This window comes from Nomia melanderi, chromosome 1 (genome assembly GCF_051020985.1).
Source record: "Nomia melanderi isolate GNS246 chromosome 1, iyNomMela1, whole genome shotgun sequence".
Lineage (NCBI taxonomy): Eukaryota > Metazoa > Arthropoda > Insecta > Hymenoptera > Halictidae > Nomia > Nomia melanderi.
In genome coordinates, this window is record NC_134999.1 from 37,788,643 (window position 1) to 37,806,044 (window position 17,402).

Consider the following 17,402-nt stretch of genomic DNA (forward strand, 5'->3'; position numbering starts at 1 on the left):
TCGATCGGATTCCGTTCTCTTTTCCGACTTTGCGCGGGACCGCGGCGGGCGGCGGTGCTTTCACGTTGCGATCGGACACGCGTGTCCGCGAGATAGCGTTCCCCTCGATTTCCACGCGGACTACTAATTTGTATCATTACGTGCACGCGAAAAAAGAAGGTCGATCGGCAACTTTATCGTTTGTTCGACTGCCGCCGTGTCGATTGAGTCATTCGGACCATCGAGCAAACGCCTGAAAGTATAGGTAGCCGCAAACATTTTAGTTCCCACTGATAATCGGTCGGTTTATTTCCTACTTCATATCGGGAATATAATTCAAAAGCTTCACGGTTGGAAGAATCGGGGATTCCGAGGACAGGTGCGCAGAGATCACGTCAAAAACTTAGATAGACATGCTTTCAAAGGGTTAATGGTCACGAGGACCGTTTAGCCATCGAGCCATTATCCCTAGACTCCGTGCTCGATACCGCTGATGAAGTGAAACGCTCGTAAACCGTTCCACGATACCTAAAGAGCTTCTAATTCTGGAAATCCGGAAGACCTTTGATCAGACGATTTTCTCGATGGACGTCTTTTAGTGCGTACAGCGTTTAATGTGTCTCCGAGAAATTGACGAGAGATTCTTAGGGTTTAAGTGGTGCCGATTAGCGCCGATGCACGGTAATAATTATTCGTAGTATCTTAAACGCTTGGATCACACAATATAACACTTGAAAGCCACGAACCTTTCAAATTCATTTCAATAACATCGGAAAAACTGTTTCCTGGTCTACATTATGATAATTTATAGTCGAAAAATGACTAATTCCTATTCAAATCACACCGATCAACGTAACCTTCGCTTGCGTAATCTCTTTAGGAAATTGTTAACAATTGCCTCGTTGATTTTACTACCTTCTCTCTCATTATATCGTCGTCTATCACTTTAAAGAAGGAAGTTAGACTGTGGAATCTGTTGGAATAATTATGAGCAGTGCTCTTTAGTCGGTTAACCGGCGAACAAAGTGAACAAGATGGCGTCCGACGCGTAATGGCGTCGTAACTAGCGGCGAATGGGACGTGTCTCCTGCGAATCGCCGGCGAAGTATGGGAGAGATCGCGTCTGATCGCCGGTGGAAACGGCATAGGTCGGTTTCCACGGGGCCGTTTGTGGGAATACAGATCAAGGAAGAGGGCCGGCGCAGGTGGATGTTGCTCATAATTCAGGGAAAGACAGTGCCGGACGCACGAGGGTGCCACCAACGGGCCATGCAAAGCCCCTATCTGATCGATTTAACTAAACGCCTCCACTATATCACCCTTAACTGATCTTCACCTTTCACCCTTTTATACACGGCGGACTGCGTTCCTCGCCTCGGTCTCGTAGTTCTTCGCCGCGGTTGCTACGCCACGGCCATCTACACGACGGGATACAAAAAGACGCTCGTGAGAACACCGAGCCGTGACCGGGCGTCGATGACTTCTACTCGCTAAATGACAGTTGCCCCTACGACACCGGACACGGGAATTGATATTTCGACCACTGGGGAGTCCTGGTGATTACCCGGTGCCAGGAAAAGTCAGAATTCGAGATTCAATCCCGCGTCGGTCACCTAGTGTATCAGCGACATCGAAAGATCTAGCTAGGTTCTGATAGTTTCAAATATTTTTATATAATAGTTTAATTAATTAAGTCGAATATGATTTGAGAATTCGGAGAATAATGTGTTGGTAATTCTGAAAATTTTAATAAGTCCGTAACCAACGGGAGAAGTATTCTCAGCGAAAGAGTGCACTCCGTGACTCACTGCCCGTTTGCAAGTCGTTAGCCGCATGAAAAACAAGACGCTCTTTGTTCCGTGGCGTGTCATCTTGACGCCGTGCAACCGCGGAAGCATATAATTAACAGATTTCACGTATTTTCTGCTCGCTCGTCTCGTGCCCCTCATTACGGACTCTCGAGAAATCATCCGACGACCTTTGTTCACCTCAGCGACCACGGAAGAATTCTGTCGTGTCGCGGTACTCCCGGTGAAAAGGGTTTGTCGGGCTGATTGCCTGGAATTACCGAGATCCAGCTGCACCGCTAAGCATTCTAGCAATCGCGGACGGAGAAACAATCCTGCAATTCCGGGGGAACTTTCGACTTGGTGAACTATGTAACCCAGAGTCGCGGGAGAAAATTCAATAATCCTCTCAAAATTCTATAAATTCACCTGTGATCCACTTCCTACATAAAACAACAACACGGAACTTCCCCTTTACAAGCTGTTCCAAAACGTAATTCTATTCAACTTGGCTAACCATCAGTTCTCGATCGATTCTCAACAAAATTTCCTTCGTCTTCTACCGACTTTTTAATTCTCGATAAAATTATATTTCAAAACTTCCTTCCAACAATTGCCCTGAAAGATTCATTCATTAATCGTGGTTCAACTCGCAATACTCCCGTTAATACCACCGAGAGTCTTCAATCCCGAGCTCTTCCACGAAGAGATCCTCGCTTCCACCGGAAGTGTGCAAGGATTACGTCAGCGCAGAACCGAACAAGCGACCTTCTCCGTACAATAAAATAATTCACGTCGAACAGAGCGACTAGTGTACGTTTGCCTGGAAACAGCTGAACGAACAAATTCCTTTGCGCAACGGGCAAAAGCCGGGCCGCGGACACCCGCGCGCGCGTTTCTGCCTTTTGCAACCAGACTCGCGGTTCGAACGAAACTGCGGCTCGCTTTCTGACATTTCGTGTTGCCGCCCGGATTATCATATTACACGCGCGGTACGTGCCGACGTCCGCGAGATTTACTTTTCGCGATTACAGATAATCCGCTGATGGATCATCCCGCGGCTTGTCGGCCGGCTGCGGCACGCCGCTCGCCACACACGGAGACATCGATTGTTCCCTCTCGACGGGATCGACGAACAGTGTGCCGCATCAATTATTCAAAAACAATGAGCGACGATCGGTTACAAGGCACGCGGAGGTCTCGAGCTACCTGACGCTGCCGCTTCCTCGTCGCTATCGCTCAATGTCTCGGGGACGGCCCGACATTTTGTTCTTGGGGGACATCTTAGCTACCGACAAAATGGCGGGAGGCGGCAACTTGATTAGTGTTAATGAAGATTTTAAGGTCTGGCGACTTGGACTATTGACTAGATTAACGATGGATGCAATAGTTACTTCGACGAGAGATTAGTGACCTTAAAAGAAACAAGTAAATATGATTTTGTACATGAAAGAATACACTCCTTTATACAGAGAATATTTATAGCTACAAGCATGGTAGTTCTTTCGGGTGTCAAGCTACAAATTCTCAGAGGCTATTACTCAGCCACGTTGCACCCCACAGGACAAGGGACCACATTCTCGGATATAAATAGTCGCATGAAAAAGTAAGCGAGATATTTCATACAAACATAGAATGTGCAATTTTCCTTTTACCAAAATCTATTCGAGTGTATTGTATATACTTTGTCTCAATCCTTAGCTAGACTACTTTATACGCATCTTTCTGTCCGATTTTATCACCTAAATTCTGACCAAGTGTGGGACGATTCATCCCCATGAATTACCCTAACAAATTTCCGTGCTCCTTACTTCCAGCGAAAGATGTCCCTAAAGCAGCTGACCTGGGAGCACAGCGGCAGGGGAGTTGGAAAATCGCGAGACAGTGCGACGCCAGACGTGTGTCCTAATTGAAGAACTTTTAATTGCGCACCGGCGTGCAGCTGCAATTAAGGAATCTCGAGAGGTCGGGCATCGTCGCCTGCTCGCAGCGCCAGTGAAACCGAATCGTTAGCCGTGATATCGCGCGATTTAATCTCCGACGCCGCCATTCGTTTCTTTTCTCTCGATTCCGTTGCTCGTTAAGTCCCCCACTCCCCGTGCCCGTTTTTCCACGGGCTATACGCGCCACCAAAGAGTCCCGTCTACCGTCTAACAGATCCTTCCCAACCCTCTGTCTCGAACAGTTCCATTATCCTGGCTAAATTTCGTCTTTGTTCATCGCGCCGCGACGAACAAAACACGATCCCGAAGTTCCTATCCCCGGAGAACGTTACAGTTCCAAACTCAAACTCCGGTAAACGTCGTTTCGACGCAGACTTGTTAGACGACGGAGCTGCCGAGACGATGACGAGACGCGTCAACGGCGTCTGGCGAGGCGGGATGAAAGAAGACGCGTTATTTTCGACGATCGTTTTTATAAAACGGGTGACCGCGGTTGTGCGAGACTCTCCGAAAATAGAACGGGAATAACGTCGCCAAAAATTCGCTAGCCCGTTCTAATCTTGTTAGGCATATTCACTGTGAATTTTCTGGCAATTAACACTTGGATATTGCTTGTGAATTTTTGAATTTTTGAATTCTGTAGCTTCGAAGATATGGGAGTTAAACATGAAACAGAGGATCGTCGAGTTAAGAAGAGAATAGAAAGTTTCTCACAGAACACCAAGATATTCGATGAATTGTTAAGGAACATATAGGATCATAGATCCCAAAGTTCGCCTCGAAACTTGACTAGTATCAAGGATTAAGTAACTGCAGGAAAGATGTTGCCTTAGCAACCCCTGGCAACAGAAGAAAAGGTTGAACTTTATTCAAATTCGATAAATCGATCGCACTTTCGCTCCCCTTTGATTTGGCACGTTTAAAATATGCGGGGTCCCTAGTCACGGAGAGGATCTCTTTAAATGAAGTAACCAATTCCTTCATTTGAATTACAGAATGGGAAACATGAATGTGATAATTGGACCGAGAATTTTCTCCCAGATAAAAACCCTTTGTAACATTATCTGATAACGAGACATTCTCCAAGAGTATAATCTACTTACACATGGAACAAAGAATTCACTAACATATTTCATCCCGTATAACGAACGCGTATTACAATAAACGAAGAGAATTCGCTGTTCGGAGGTAACAATTCTATCGTTCATTCCTGTTGAACACTCCGAGAGGGCTCGTTCTCGAACGAAACATGCCGATCCCGAAACAATGAAGAAAATTCGTAGCTAACAAGTGAACTTTCCATCTGCGACGTTCGAGAACATAATGGCGGCGGAGGCGGGCGACATAAAGGCTCGTTTCCGTCGGTATTAGACGCGCCAAATTCCTCGGATTAGTCAAATAACCGAGTCGTTACGCACTCTTCAATTTATGCCGAAGTTCGTCAGCCCGAGAAGGGACTGTTGATCTTTCGAAAGGTTAGAAGGCCCCGCGCCGATCTGCCTACGCGGGCCGCGTCTCCCGAGAGCGCGGCCGCCGGCGGACTTTGCTCGATAAACTCGAAAATGTTTGCTCGAGGCACACAGTTTTTATTTTACACCTTTTAAGCGGCGTCACAATATTGCCGGCGCCCACGCGCGGTCTATTTCCCGGACACCTTGACACTCGACGCCGGCGAAGTATGCGTTCCGACACGTGGGAAACTATAGTTCTGATTCCCGAGTTACTATTACGCTACTCACGACCCGTACAGACACGACCCGGCAATCTCGAGTGGTGTAATCGTTTCTTTTTACCGTGTCGGCGTCTCGGGCTGGACAACGTGTATTCTACATGCACGGTAACAACACTAATTGGACAAATTATAATGTGTTCTCGCAAGATGATTGCGTACAGGTCGGTGAATATTGAATACGGGCACCCCGTCATTTCAGCGACGTAAAGAATTAAAATTATATAGTTTCTACGGCACATCGACATTCATTTGAAAGTTACCACTCAACCTTAAAGTTTGAGGACCGACTCTTCGTGAGAATATGAAGCTATTAGAATAAGAAGCAGGAATGATTAAAAATTTGTCAATAACTATATCTCCGAGGCAGGTCATCGATAGAGTCTACACCGACGTAGAGGAGAATAACGCTCGCTGTTGCCATAGATGAATTTCACAATCATTAATAACCTGCAAATGAGATCTTTACTACGTTTCTTTCACTCCTCATTCTAGTTTCAAAGTCCCACTCGAACTTCCCACCTGCTGCCAAACAATGTACATATACAGTTTCATTGAGAAAAACTTGACTCGCAGTCAACGAAATGGATCCCGTTCCCATGTTAACGCACTCGTTGTCGTTAAACAGCTACAATCATTCCGAGTCCGGGGAGCTCGGGTTTCTTGTAAGCGGTAATCCGCCACTTAGCGTATTAAGCGTGATCGCAAAATCGAAATTGAAATTTCAAAGAAATTGCGCACGAACGGCTACGACTTTGCTAATAACCCCAAGACTAATTTCGTCTCTGGAGGCACTAAAGAGCATGGCTGCTCGCTCTAAGGGAGCCCTGTCCAGCCATCCGGCCGGCCAATAAAACATTGTTTTGCATGTACGAGTCAATGGCATGCGCGCATACTTCCCGGGTAATATACGACTCGGTACCGGTTGCCGGCCGAGCGTGCGCTGATGACGATAGTTATGAGGATTTCCTAATCTTCCCGGAGAATTATGAGCCTGCCTTGATTCACCGCGAGCGACGCGGCCTAACCTTTCGCCGATGATAATCGAGGCTCATCCCGCGCATCATCGATCCGATAACAAACGTTTCGGCGAACGTCCGACGCAACGAACTCGGGAAAAGCGGCGCGGAATTTTCCGGCCGGTTCACGTATACGCATGCATACCGAGACACGCGTTAATGCATAATTGAATACGGTCTTGAAACGATCACCTTTGTTCGACGTTAACGTCGAAGCAACACGTTCACCGGGAACATTGCGGAGGTGATAAAGGAAAAAACTGAATCGGTAGAAAAAGAGGTAGAATGCCCGACGCGAGTGTATCCGAGAGAGCGACCACGAAAAAATGGAACGCAGCCGTCCGACAACTGCGCTGACTTAATTGCCGGCATTTGTAGGGAAACGCTCGGAGCGCCGGAACGAACGTGAGGCAACGCGCGGAATTCTGTTTGATAAAGGTATCGGCTGGCTGCTCGGGCTTCTTCAGCCTTGAAATAGAGCTATCAGTACGCGATCGAAATATTAACGATCAAACTCGCAACGGGACTCCCGTATTGCTGGCTGGAAACTCGCTTCGCGGAACCATTTACAATAACTTTCTTACGCTAAATAACGGTGCTTGATTTTCGTGTTTCTCGTGGAATCGAGAGTCCCTCCAAAAAACAGAGGGGAATCGGATGTCTCGACGTTCGACGAACAGTTCGATCGGGGATAATAAAAAGTGTGAAACACGAGAACGATTAATTTTTCAATTAATCCACGTCTCTCGGCCTGTTTCGCGAGCGAGTTCTAGTTTGTAAATGACGGGAAAAATGGAAATTACGCTCGTTGGAGGACGGAAAAAGCGGTTTCGACGTATTCGTGCATTCCGAAGGGTCAACCCGACTTTGGAGACACTACTCGCGGCAACCTTTCCTCCCCGGCCGTTATATAAAGCTTCCTGGTAGAAAAAAGTTGCTGGATTGCCGGGGGCGCGCTAATTTAATTGCCAGGTTCGCGAAAGAAGCGTGCTCGCCGATGGTCGGCGTGTACACGCCATGCTAGACCAGCACCGCCAATCGCGCAGGTGTATAGTACCGATAATAGTACGGTTATAATAACAGACAACGCGGCCGTTCGCGTGAACGTGGACCGCTCGCACACGTTGTCGTACACGTATGCGCGTGTGAACAGCGCGGCGCCGAGTTATGCGTTTCACCGGATTTTCTGGGTATTAGTAACGCGCGATTGTTGTGTGCTTTGTGTTTACCTTTCCACTGTTTGGCGTTTGTATTTTACTTGCGACTTCCGTGACTCGTGATTTTATTAATTGTCTCGTGAATTATGTTGTTTCGAGAGTTGACTGTAGCTCTCTCTCTCAACGATCATCCTTGTTTACTTGAAGTTCCTATGTTTTCTTTCTAGCGTGGATAATGTTCTGGTGTAATTACAGATTTGGGATTGGCCTGGCTAATTATAGACGGGTGATACTAATTGTTTATTTCTGTAACTGTTATATTTCCTAATTAGTTTTGGTTCTTTGTTCTATAGGTTCTTACTATGTCTCTTTGTGGTGAGATAAAAGATGTAACAAATAAATTATGCTATATTATTTAATTAGATCGATGGTTCTTTTATATTTTCGTTGAAGACCTTTGTAATTTATAGTTGTATACAGTTATTACAAGATAAATTAATATTCCATATTTTTTTAAAAGAACCGTTAGGACATACCCTTGCCTTCTACGCCTGCGCACATTTTCAACGGCTATGCATTTGGTGCAGCAACATGCTCCACATTTTTTCAGCGAAAATACATGGTTTTCTGGGATTTCAAGTCTTGAAAACACTCACCACTTGTTCATTATAACTTGATAATTAAGTGAGACTAGTTTGAACCTTGTTCCACGCAATATTACTACCACACTTTTAATTAATCGAAGAGCACAAAGCCATCCCTTCATAACACACCGCCATATTGCTTTATAGCTCACGTGACTTCACGGCGCATGCGCGATCTAAACCGCGCGACTAGCCTTCCAGACATGGCCGAACGTTAAGAGAAGTGAGTGGATAATATTCTGGTGTAATTATAAATTTGGAATTGTCCTGGCTAACTATAGACGTCTAGTGATCCTAATTGCTTATTTCTGTGAGTATATTATATTTCCTAATTAGTTTTGGTTCTGTTTTCTATAGGTTCTTACTATGTCTCTTTGTGGTGAGATAAAAGATGATATATCTTATGGAATTACCTGATATTTCTATACCTTATATTTTTCGTATAATAGATTACGCTATATTATTTAATTAAATCGATGGTTCTTTCATATTTTCGTTGAAGCTGTTTCTAATGTATAATTATATACAGCTATTACAAGTTAAATTAATATCTCAATTTTATAAAAGAACCGTTAGTACCTATCCTCGCCTTTTGCGCCTGCGCACACTTTCAACGGCTATGCAATTTGGTGCAGCAACATGCTCCACATTTGTTCATCAAAAATACATGACTCTCCAGGATTTCAACTCTTGTAAACACTCACCACTTGTCCCCGATAACTTGATAATTAACCGAGACTAGTTTGAACCTTGTTCCACGCAATATTACCACCACATTTTTAATTAATCGAGGAACACAAAGCAACCTCTTCATAGCACGCCGCCATATTGCTGTACCGCTCACGTGACCCCACCGCGCATGCGCGAGCCGAACCGCGCGACTGGACAACCAATATGGCCGCACGTTAAGAGAAGAGATTGTTTTGTGGTCTTCGATTAGACGAAAAAAAGTAACGAAATCATCGTGTGATTGAAAATTTGAACTTAGCACGTGAACCCTTGTAAAATCTGGAGCCTGTGGAAGTGTTTGCGAGAAGAAGTACGCCCTAGAAAACCATATTTAAGCGATGCAGAAATCAAGCATGTTGGCTTGCGCTTTAACGGTTGTCGGCGGTTGCAAACAATGGCGAGCGCAATGTTCACGGCGGTTTATGGTGAGATGAAACCCCTTGAATTCTTTGTTTACAACAATTGCCATCGAGTACCTGTTTCGTAATAATCTTGCAGTCCTCCGGTGCACAATCATTACTTTCACTAGTGACAATAATTCCCTAGGCATTTTATGGAGCAATGAATTACCCTAGGTATACGTACACAGGTTATACCTAGATTAATTAGAATAAATACAAGCACAACAGACACTTTAAGAGCGTAATAAAATTATCAATGGCACTAAAAGGAGTTTTTACAGCCTCATAGCTTAATCGACATCCTTGCCCGTTGATCACTGCGAAACCAATTAACAGAATCATTAACGAGTCAACGAAAGCAACGAGTAACAAAGATTTTCTACGAAGTTAATTAGCTGTCCATACCATCAAACGAACAATTGCAATTTACTCGACTCTTTATCCAATATCATTTATTCCGTTGGTGTTTCTTATTGCAATCATCCGTGCATGCAGTTTATGCACGGGTGAACTAATCTAAATCAAACCGGCCGTCATCGGCATGCATTTTTCGCATTCCGATCGTTATCGTGCACGTCAAAATAATTCCCCGTCGTCAGCGTCCTCTGATTGGACACAGACGCGCGTAATTATCAAAGAGCGTCTCTCACGAGGATCTAAAGTCAGGCTCGCCGGGCTCGTAGGGGTCTCGGCCGAGGTTCCAGGTAGCGGTAGGTCGAATCGTAGGGATCGTTAGGCGAACGAGCCCGGAGAAAAATCGCGCGTTAATAGCGGCGCGCAATTAAATAATAGCGAGAGGGCCTATACCACCCGCGGCGGCGCGCCGCGGCGATTTCATTAAAGCGCCACTTAGGACGCGATACGATATTCCGCGGAATGAATACGGTGGCCATTCCAGGTGCCGTTCCGTGTCCTATAAAAACGACATAAACGCGCGTCCGCGAATTACCGTGCTGCGCCGGACACGCATACCTAAGTGGAATTTAAATAAACTTCTAATAAGAACCGATCCGACCGGCGAAGGAGCAGCGCGCGGCGCGGTCAAACGCCTGTTTGCTTGGCAAAACTCAACGATTCGAGAAGTATCAATGATACAAAACAAATGCTTCAGAGAACAGTTGTAAGATATAGAGGTGAACACACGGTAATTATGTTTTTCCTACATTATGGGGATATTATGAGGTTTTTTGGGTGGTAATGGGTATTTCGTGTTTCGATTCTAATGTTATATGAATAGAGAAACGGGATTTATTTCCGTAAAATTGTTATTTTTGGAATGAGCATCATTTTGTATAGCACGGACACTTAGCGACAGATTGATAATCTTCAATTTTCGTTATGCGAATAGTCGAATCTCGAGGTATTGTCCGCAGGCACTTCGCGACGCGGAAACTTCCTTCTTGTTTGCCGGGTTATTTTTCGAGAACTTCAGCGAAGTTAGCTCGGAGAAGAAAATCGAGAGCCTTTCCCCCTGGGCGTAATCTAGGGTAATTTATTGTGACACGATGTTCAGCGGGGAATTTCGTTTTGAGTTGAGATTATGTTAAATTCGGGGAGTAGTTCTGAGTGAATATTAGAATAGATTAGTATGGAGAATTAGATGTATGCGTTTAATTATATAGGGTGTGCACTGTCTATCGCGGTATAAATCTCAGACGAGGGCACAAATCAAATAGAATTATACGGCCGAGTTTCGGTCCCAGAATTTAATAAAGCGTTTCTGCGCCGGGAAACAAAGTTTCGGAAGGGCGGGGGAGAAAGGCAGGATAAAGATCCACAGAAAAAGAACCGAGGAGGAAAGTTTCAACAGTTAAAACGATTATTAGGCGTTTCTTTCACCCTGGAATGCTATGAAGCCAGCAGATACGAAATCTCGGGATGACGAAGGGGCGCCAAGGTTGGACCTTCCACGGAGGCTGACTGATTTATTAATTTCCCCACGTCAGAGGCCCCGTTTCTGCCCGTTCCGCGGCCCTGTGTGTCGATTCGACGATACCTAGCCGCGACCCACCAATTAAACTGATAATAAAGCGCCGCCTTACCTGCTCGTTATCTTTCCCACCGGCCACTCTTAACGCAATCGTTAAGTAACACCCACTCGTACGCGATCCTCGATGGCTAAAGGGATGTGAAAATAGATAGGTCCGTGAAAATCGCGCCGTTCGAACTCGGGAACTTCTTCGAGTGGTTTTTACGACCTTGATCCTCTTATTACTTCATTCACCGCGTAAAGTTCGCGGCTATTTGAGGAATTTATGAACTCTGAGAATCTTATGATACTATCTCAAAATGTAGGAAGCTGAACACACGTTCCTACACGGCCTCCGTATAAAAATAACTTTGTAGGTCTCTAAATTCTACTATAAATCACGTCTATTATCTTGACTTTAAATGGAATAATCTTTATCTTATCCTGATCCTTCAAAGATCGAGGAAAACGGTGGAATACTTCTATTGTGATGGACAAGCGTTTATCGTTTTTCTATTAAGCAGAGTTGATTTACGGTTTTCCACAGAGAGGCTAATTAATCCCCTCTCAAACGTTTTCCATCGTCAGCCATCTGTCCACGACATCTAATTTTCTTTATCTACGTCCCCGGCCAGTACGATCTGTAGAATCTCGGTCGAAGATCTAAGCTCGGGACAATTAGACCGGGGGTACAAAGACGAGTGTCAGTTATCAGCGACTTATCACCGGAGCCGAGAGAGTTGACCTTAGAACACACGATTCTCGTTGGAGACGGTTCAGTGTATCGCCGCGCAGATAAATCTCGACTCGCAGCGATTGCGCCCCGTTAGATATTCTCCCGTCCGCCATTCGCACTGATTCATTAACACGATTCTTTATCCACGGATAAAAATAATCGTGAATGAACTAACGCCGCGCCGTGGTCAGCAGCGATCTCTTAATTGATAATTAATCCCGACGCTTCGAGATCGTTCCCGCGCGAGCAACACAAAGTTGATATTTACGTCATTCGTCGAGTTCTAAATATACCGACGACGGTTGAAGTGGATAAGCGTGTACAAGCTGATTTACTGGTTCGTAATCGCGCTAATAAAGTTGAAGAGCGCACGGTAGGATAATCCATCGCGCCAGAATCCCTGCGGGATCCAGCTCGAGGAGCTCCCTTTGGCAATCAAGAAAAAGGGAATGTTAATTGATAGCGAATCGAGAGGCCATGTGGTCAGCGGAATAAAAGAGAATTAGCATCGATCTTTTAGTGGATCAACGCCTTCGATCGTACTAACAATGAAGACTTTACTCGTCGGGAAATACGTTAACATTCCCATTCTTTTACGACGATTTCCGGCTTTAAATACTTTGAATGTTAAATATGAAAAATTGTTCACATTAACCCTTCGTGAACCGTGCACGTTTCGATAGGTCGTCGCAAACCCCGCCAGGTTTGCCGGTGAAAAATGTATAATCCGTGGAAAAACCGAGGGGAATCTTACCTTGACGAGCAGGTGGATCGGCTGGCTGACGCTGAGTGGTTTGCCTCTTCTGGCGTTTCCGCCTCCGCCACCCAAACACTTTATCCACGGCATTCCTCGGCCGTTTTCTCGCCTTTCCGTTGCCCTGTACGCTTCGATCCTCCTCCCGCCTCGTTCCCTTCCTGACTCGCGTCTCTCTTCCGCGAATCCCTCAAGGTTCCCTCGGCTTTCCGCTTCTATTCGCGACGCTCGATCGCGGACGCATCTCGGCTCAACCCTCGCGGTACCCCTCAGCGCTGCGAAATCTATGGTGGTGTCGTTTCTGGGCCTTTCGCTGGCGAACCCGCGGATTCTCGATCGAATCACTCTCAGCTGTACGGTGTACTGATTATCGGGAAACGTGCCACACCCTTTTACCCTTTATCGAAGAATATCGGTAAACTGATTTCCTCCGACTCTTTTCAATCTCGCGATCGGAATTTATTATCTTACGGAAGGGTTGAAATTCTTTAGAAAAATCCTCAAAGGCTCTTGCCGTTTTTATCCTCCGGCTTTAAACTCGCCAGGTTGTTTTTTTAGAAAAGAATTTAATTTCGTCGCCGATTTTCTGTCAAATCTTCAATATTTTCAGTATTTCTTAGAAATTCTCTCTTCGGTATCTATTTCTCGCATACGAACGTCTCACGTGGATCTTAGTATTCTTTCTTATAAAAAATTAGAGAACGTTACAGTATTGCAGATATTTATTCCGCCTTCCGTTAATGTCTTCCCGATCGTAACACGTCCTCGTTAAACGATCTCCTCCGTCAGGATCAATCGCTCCACCCCTTTCCAAACTTTCAAATTCTCCCGCGTGTCACTCGCGACCGCACGCCCACCGGCTCAGATACACATGGCTCACAAAACACGTTTACTTGAGACTCCCGTTGCCCTCTTCCTCTGTTCTCATTCAAAGCGCACAACGTTCGATGGGATCATCGGTCGGTTTTCGCGTGCGGATCTCCCTCGCGGCGGCGTACACGACCCACGTCCTCTCTCGCGCGCGGCTCCCGCGACACTGGCGGCTGTCGACTTCGCTATCGTCGATTTTATACGCGCCTTGACAGTCCGGGTCACCGCTTCCCTTATCTCCGCTCGAAGACGCCTCCGCCGCGAGCCACCCCTTGCGCCGCGGATCTTTTTCACGCCAGCGGCCCTTTCAACACGCCGATTCTGACAGGTGTTCGACTCGAAAATAAGAAAACGCGCCGCCGCTCGTGCCTTTTTTCTTTCCCTCTTTTCGATCGTTGCGCGATCAACTTTCTACTCCGTGGCGCGATTGCCAATGCGAATCCGACGCGGAACACGAAAATCGAACGCTAGATTTCGCTCCGATTCATTTCGTAATCTTCGTTGTCTCGGCAAGTTTCTCTCGGATTTTGTCTACGGAAACTTTCCTCGACGAATCTTCGATCGCTTTCTTAAGATGAAGAAGCTTCCCGCGAGATGTCAATCTTCGAGGCGGAGAGTTCACTATAAAGGAATTTTATCCAACTTCTCCAATCAGTTTGACAACTCTTTTACACGAATCGTATGTGTCTTTCCGTTCGATGTCTATATTTGCATGTGAATATCAATGATAGTCGTTTGCTAGCGAAAAATCGTTTAACTCCATTCACGAATTTTGAAATGAATGAACGCTGCCGAGGCGTTATCTAATCACCGTACTACAAACTGACTTTGTTTGCATTGATCTCTGACGTTTCTACGGATCGTTCTCGCGATGATTCTCGAGGTTCTTCTTCGGAGGATCGACGCGATATGTAACGTTTTCGCATCACGCGTTCCCAAGATGGAGGAAATCGAGGCCAGAGGGTGTGAATTCGATGTTTCGGCGCGGATACGCGCGAGAATGAACGAGCACGCGTGTCGGACGACTCGGTTTCACGAGCCTCGTGTTTTCTCGACCAGCTCGACCCGCGGCCCGCCGTCGACTGACAGAAAATACCAGCCGGGACCCCGAAGAGCGCTCCGAGGGCCGGACAGAGGGGCGGCAGGAATCGACAATCCGTGTCGAAACGCAGCTCGGCTATCCGCATCTGCGCCTCCTCTGCTTTTTATACGATTACTTTCGTTTCACTTCTTCGACGATTATTCGAACGATTCATTAATATTTCCTCCTCGTAACTGATCGAGAATTTCGAGCATTCGAGGGGATTAGGCGGGGAAATACACGAGTCCGTCCGGCGAGGAGATTACACCGATCAAATAAAAACCAGGGAGGATTGATGAAATTATATTCGAAAATATTGGAACTTTTCAAGAGATTCGATGAATTATTGGACTGAATATTGAACTGCGAAACGTTGACACACACCCGTGATTTACGCTGAAATATTGCAGTAAGGAAGCACGCGATATTTCAACGATCGTTTTATCTCTCCATTCGTTTAGAATATTTTTTTAATAGGATAAAGTTCGATTATCCGAATTTTTGTTACTAAGCCCACGTATCTCGTGCGTTTCGCTCCAATTCCCGACGCGCTATGGACAACTAATTATTATTATGGCTGAGTAAACAGCTTAAGCAATGTTTCCCCAAGATATCAGCTTATTACGCGAACAGCATTAGTCACGTGTGGAAGCAGGAGATCCTTTCGAAAGAAACTCGAAACTTTCTCGAACATAAACGCATTATTCGAAATACGAAAGAGTCGAACGAGTCGTACAGAATTCGATTTAATATTCTCATACCCCTATGCGCGAGGGGTAAATGTAACCCGAGAATCGCATCGTGCAGCGTATAATTGAACTGCGCAGCAAGAAAATCCAAACGTAAAGATCGCATGTGTTCCAGCGAAATTACACAGAAATAAATTCCATAATTTTACATTTCTACGCGTATAGGGTAAATGTAACCATTGAAAATCGGAATATGCATGGAATAATTTAAATAGATGCGCAGCAGCAAAAAACCGAGTGATTTAAGAGATTACACCGGTTTCCCGAGGCCACCCCTGGACCGGTCCCTAGCACCCCGTAGAAAATCGTGTAACCCGCGAGAAAAATGGTATCAAGCGAGGGCAAATTGCATTAGCACGCGAAACAAAATGCGTCCGGCAGTAGGCAGTGTGTTGTACACGGTGGGTATCAACGGGGAAACGTGTTTACATCTCGTCGTGGCGCAGCGGCCCGCAGATCTTTACGATGGGAGGCCATAAAGCCAGTGCCGTAGCCACGTATTTACACGAGGCCAACGGGGGCGCGACGTCTGGACGATGATCGAACGGAAGTCAAGGTAACGAGAATGTGCAACGCAGAAGCGGGGTCCCGATCTGACCCATCCACACGCGTACGGCACGCACGCACGCACGCTCGAAATTTCGACTCGCTCTCGATCTTGCGTAACCGCCGCCATGTTGACAACGTTAACGGCGGAGAATGAATCAATGAGACATAATGAGGCGCGAGGGGAGACAGTATAAAACGAAAAAGGCACGGGCCTCCGAAGGTAGAAGCGTATTATGATTAATTGGAGTGATCGATGGTCTCGTAATTTAGGTCTACCGTATATCGTAGTGGTGTCATGATTTCTGATATTAATCTATGAATGATTAATTGTGAAAATCTGAGTGAAGCAAGATCGAAGATCAGGATATTAATAAAACGAATACACAGTGTTTAGAGAATGAAATTATTGAAATGAGAATAACTGATTGGAAACCCTGAAAGAAAACATGAAATAAAACCCATAACGCTTTAACCGCATCCTACGAGGCATCGCAATGCAACGAAACAAACGTTCAACCAGTGAATCAGCTGCGTAGCAATTAATCATCGAGCGAGCGTATTCTTTGACAATGCGTTAGCTCGTCCCGGGAACGTTTCATCGTGGTTGATCGTTCCATTTACACGGTATCCAGCTACTCTGCAATTAAAACCGTGCGCGCCGTTTATACGTGTTGCGTCCAGGTAAACTCGGGAACCGCGTGGATAATTCAAATAAACCGTTCACGACGAAAATTTCGTTCGAATGACGTCCAGTCGCGTCGCGTCGCGTATGCGCCGTGTAGTTAGAATGGTGGCTCGTTTCTTGCCGAGAGAAGGGTGGAGGACTTGGGGCACGAAACGAAACGGACGAGATTCCAGGCTCGAGGGGCCGCGAGATAAATCATCGGCTTCTCCGAAGCGTGTCTCCTTTTTCCCGATGTCCGCTGGCCGAGTTGCTAATTAAGTTTGCACAACGCCGCCGGTGCCGCTTCTGGCCGCATAACGAGGCGTGTGTAACTTTCTGTTCAGCGGGAGGTAATGCGAGCGGAATACTTAATATCCCGGCCGTGGGCTTTGGGTCTCTTTCTGGGCACGTGCTGCACGCCGACGCCGCCTCCGGCCAGGAAAGGGGTGAATCCGGAAGGCCGCCGCGTTTTCTTCGTTTCCGCGAAACAAATAGCCGAGACCCGAGCAACGGGAGAACGAGAAATCACCCGGTGCACCTTGCGTGGAACTTTTCACGCTCGAAGGCCGATCCTCTTCTACTGGATACTCGGATCTCGAGAATTTCAGGGGATGAAACGAAATCAGAGTTTCGCGTTGCTGG

The 17,402-nt window shown here is 46.1% G+C and overlaps 1 protein-coding gene across 7 annotated transcripts in view; it reads right to left on the reverse strand.

Moving 5' to 3' along the window:
- by (focal adhesion protein tensin) overlaps positions 1-13,906 on the reverse strand; it is a 194,647-nt gene extending 180,741 nt beyond the window's left edge. For 4 of the 7 annotated variants that reach the window (XR_013000064.1, XM_031971929.2, XM_031971926.2 and 1 more), the window contains exon 1: positions 12,848-13,906. Coding sequence is in view for 6 of the 7 variants with exons in the window: in XM_031971929.2 (XP_031827789.2) it covers positions 12,848-12,940 (93 nt within the window). In the remaining variant the exon portion in view is untranslated. The remainder of the gene's footprint in view (positions 1-12,847) is intronic. The other 3 variants (XM_076373841.1, XM_031971946.2, XM_031971953.2) reach the window with 2 other exon arrangements.
- Between the last annotated feature and the right edge of the window lie 3,496 nt (positions 13,907-17,402).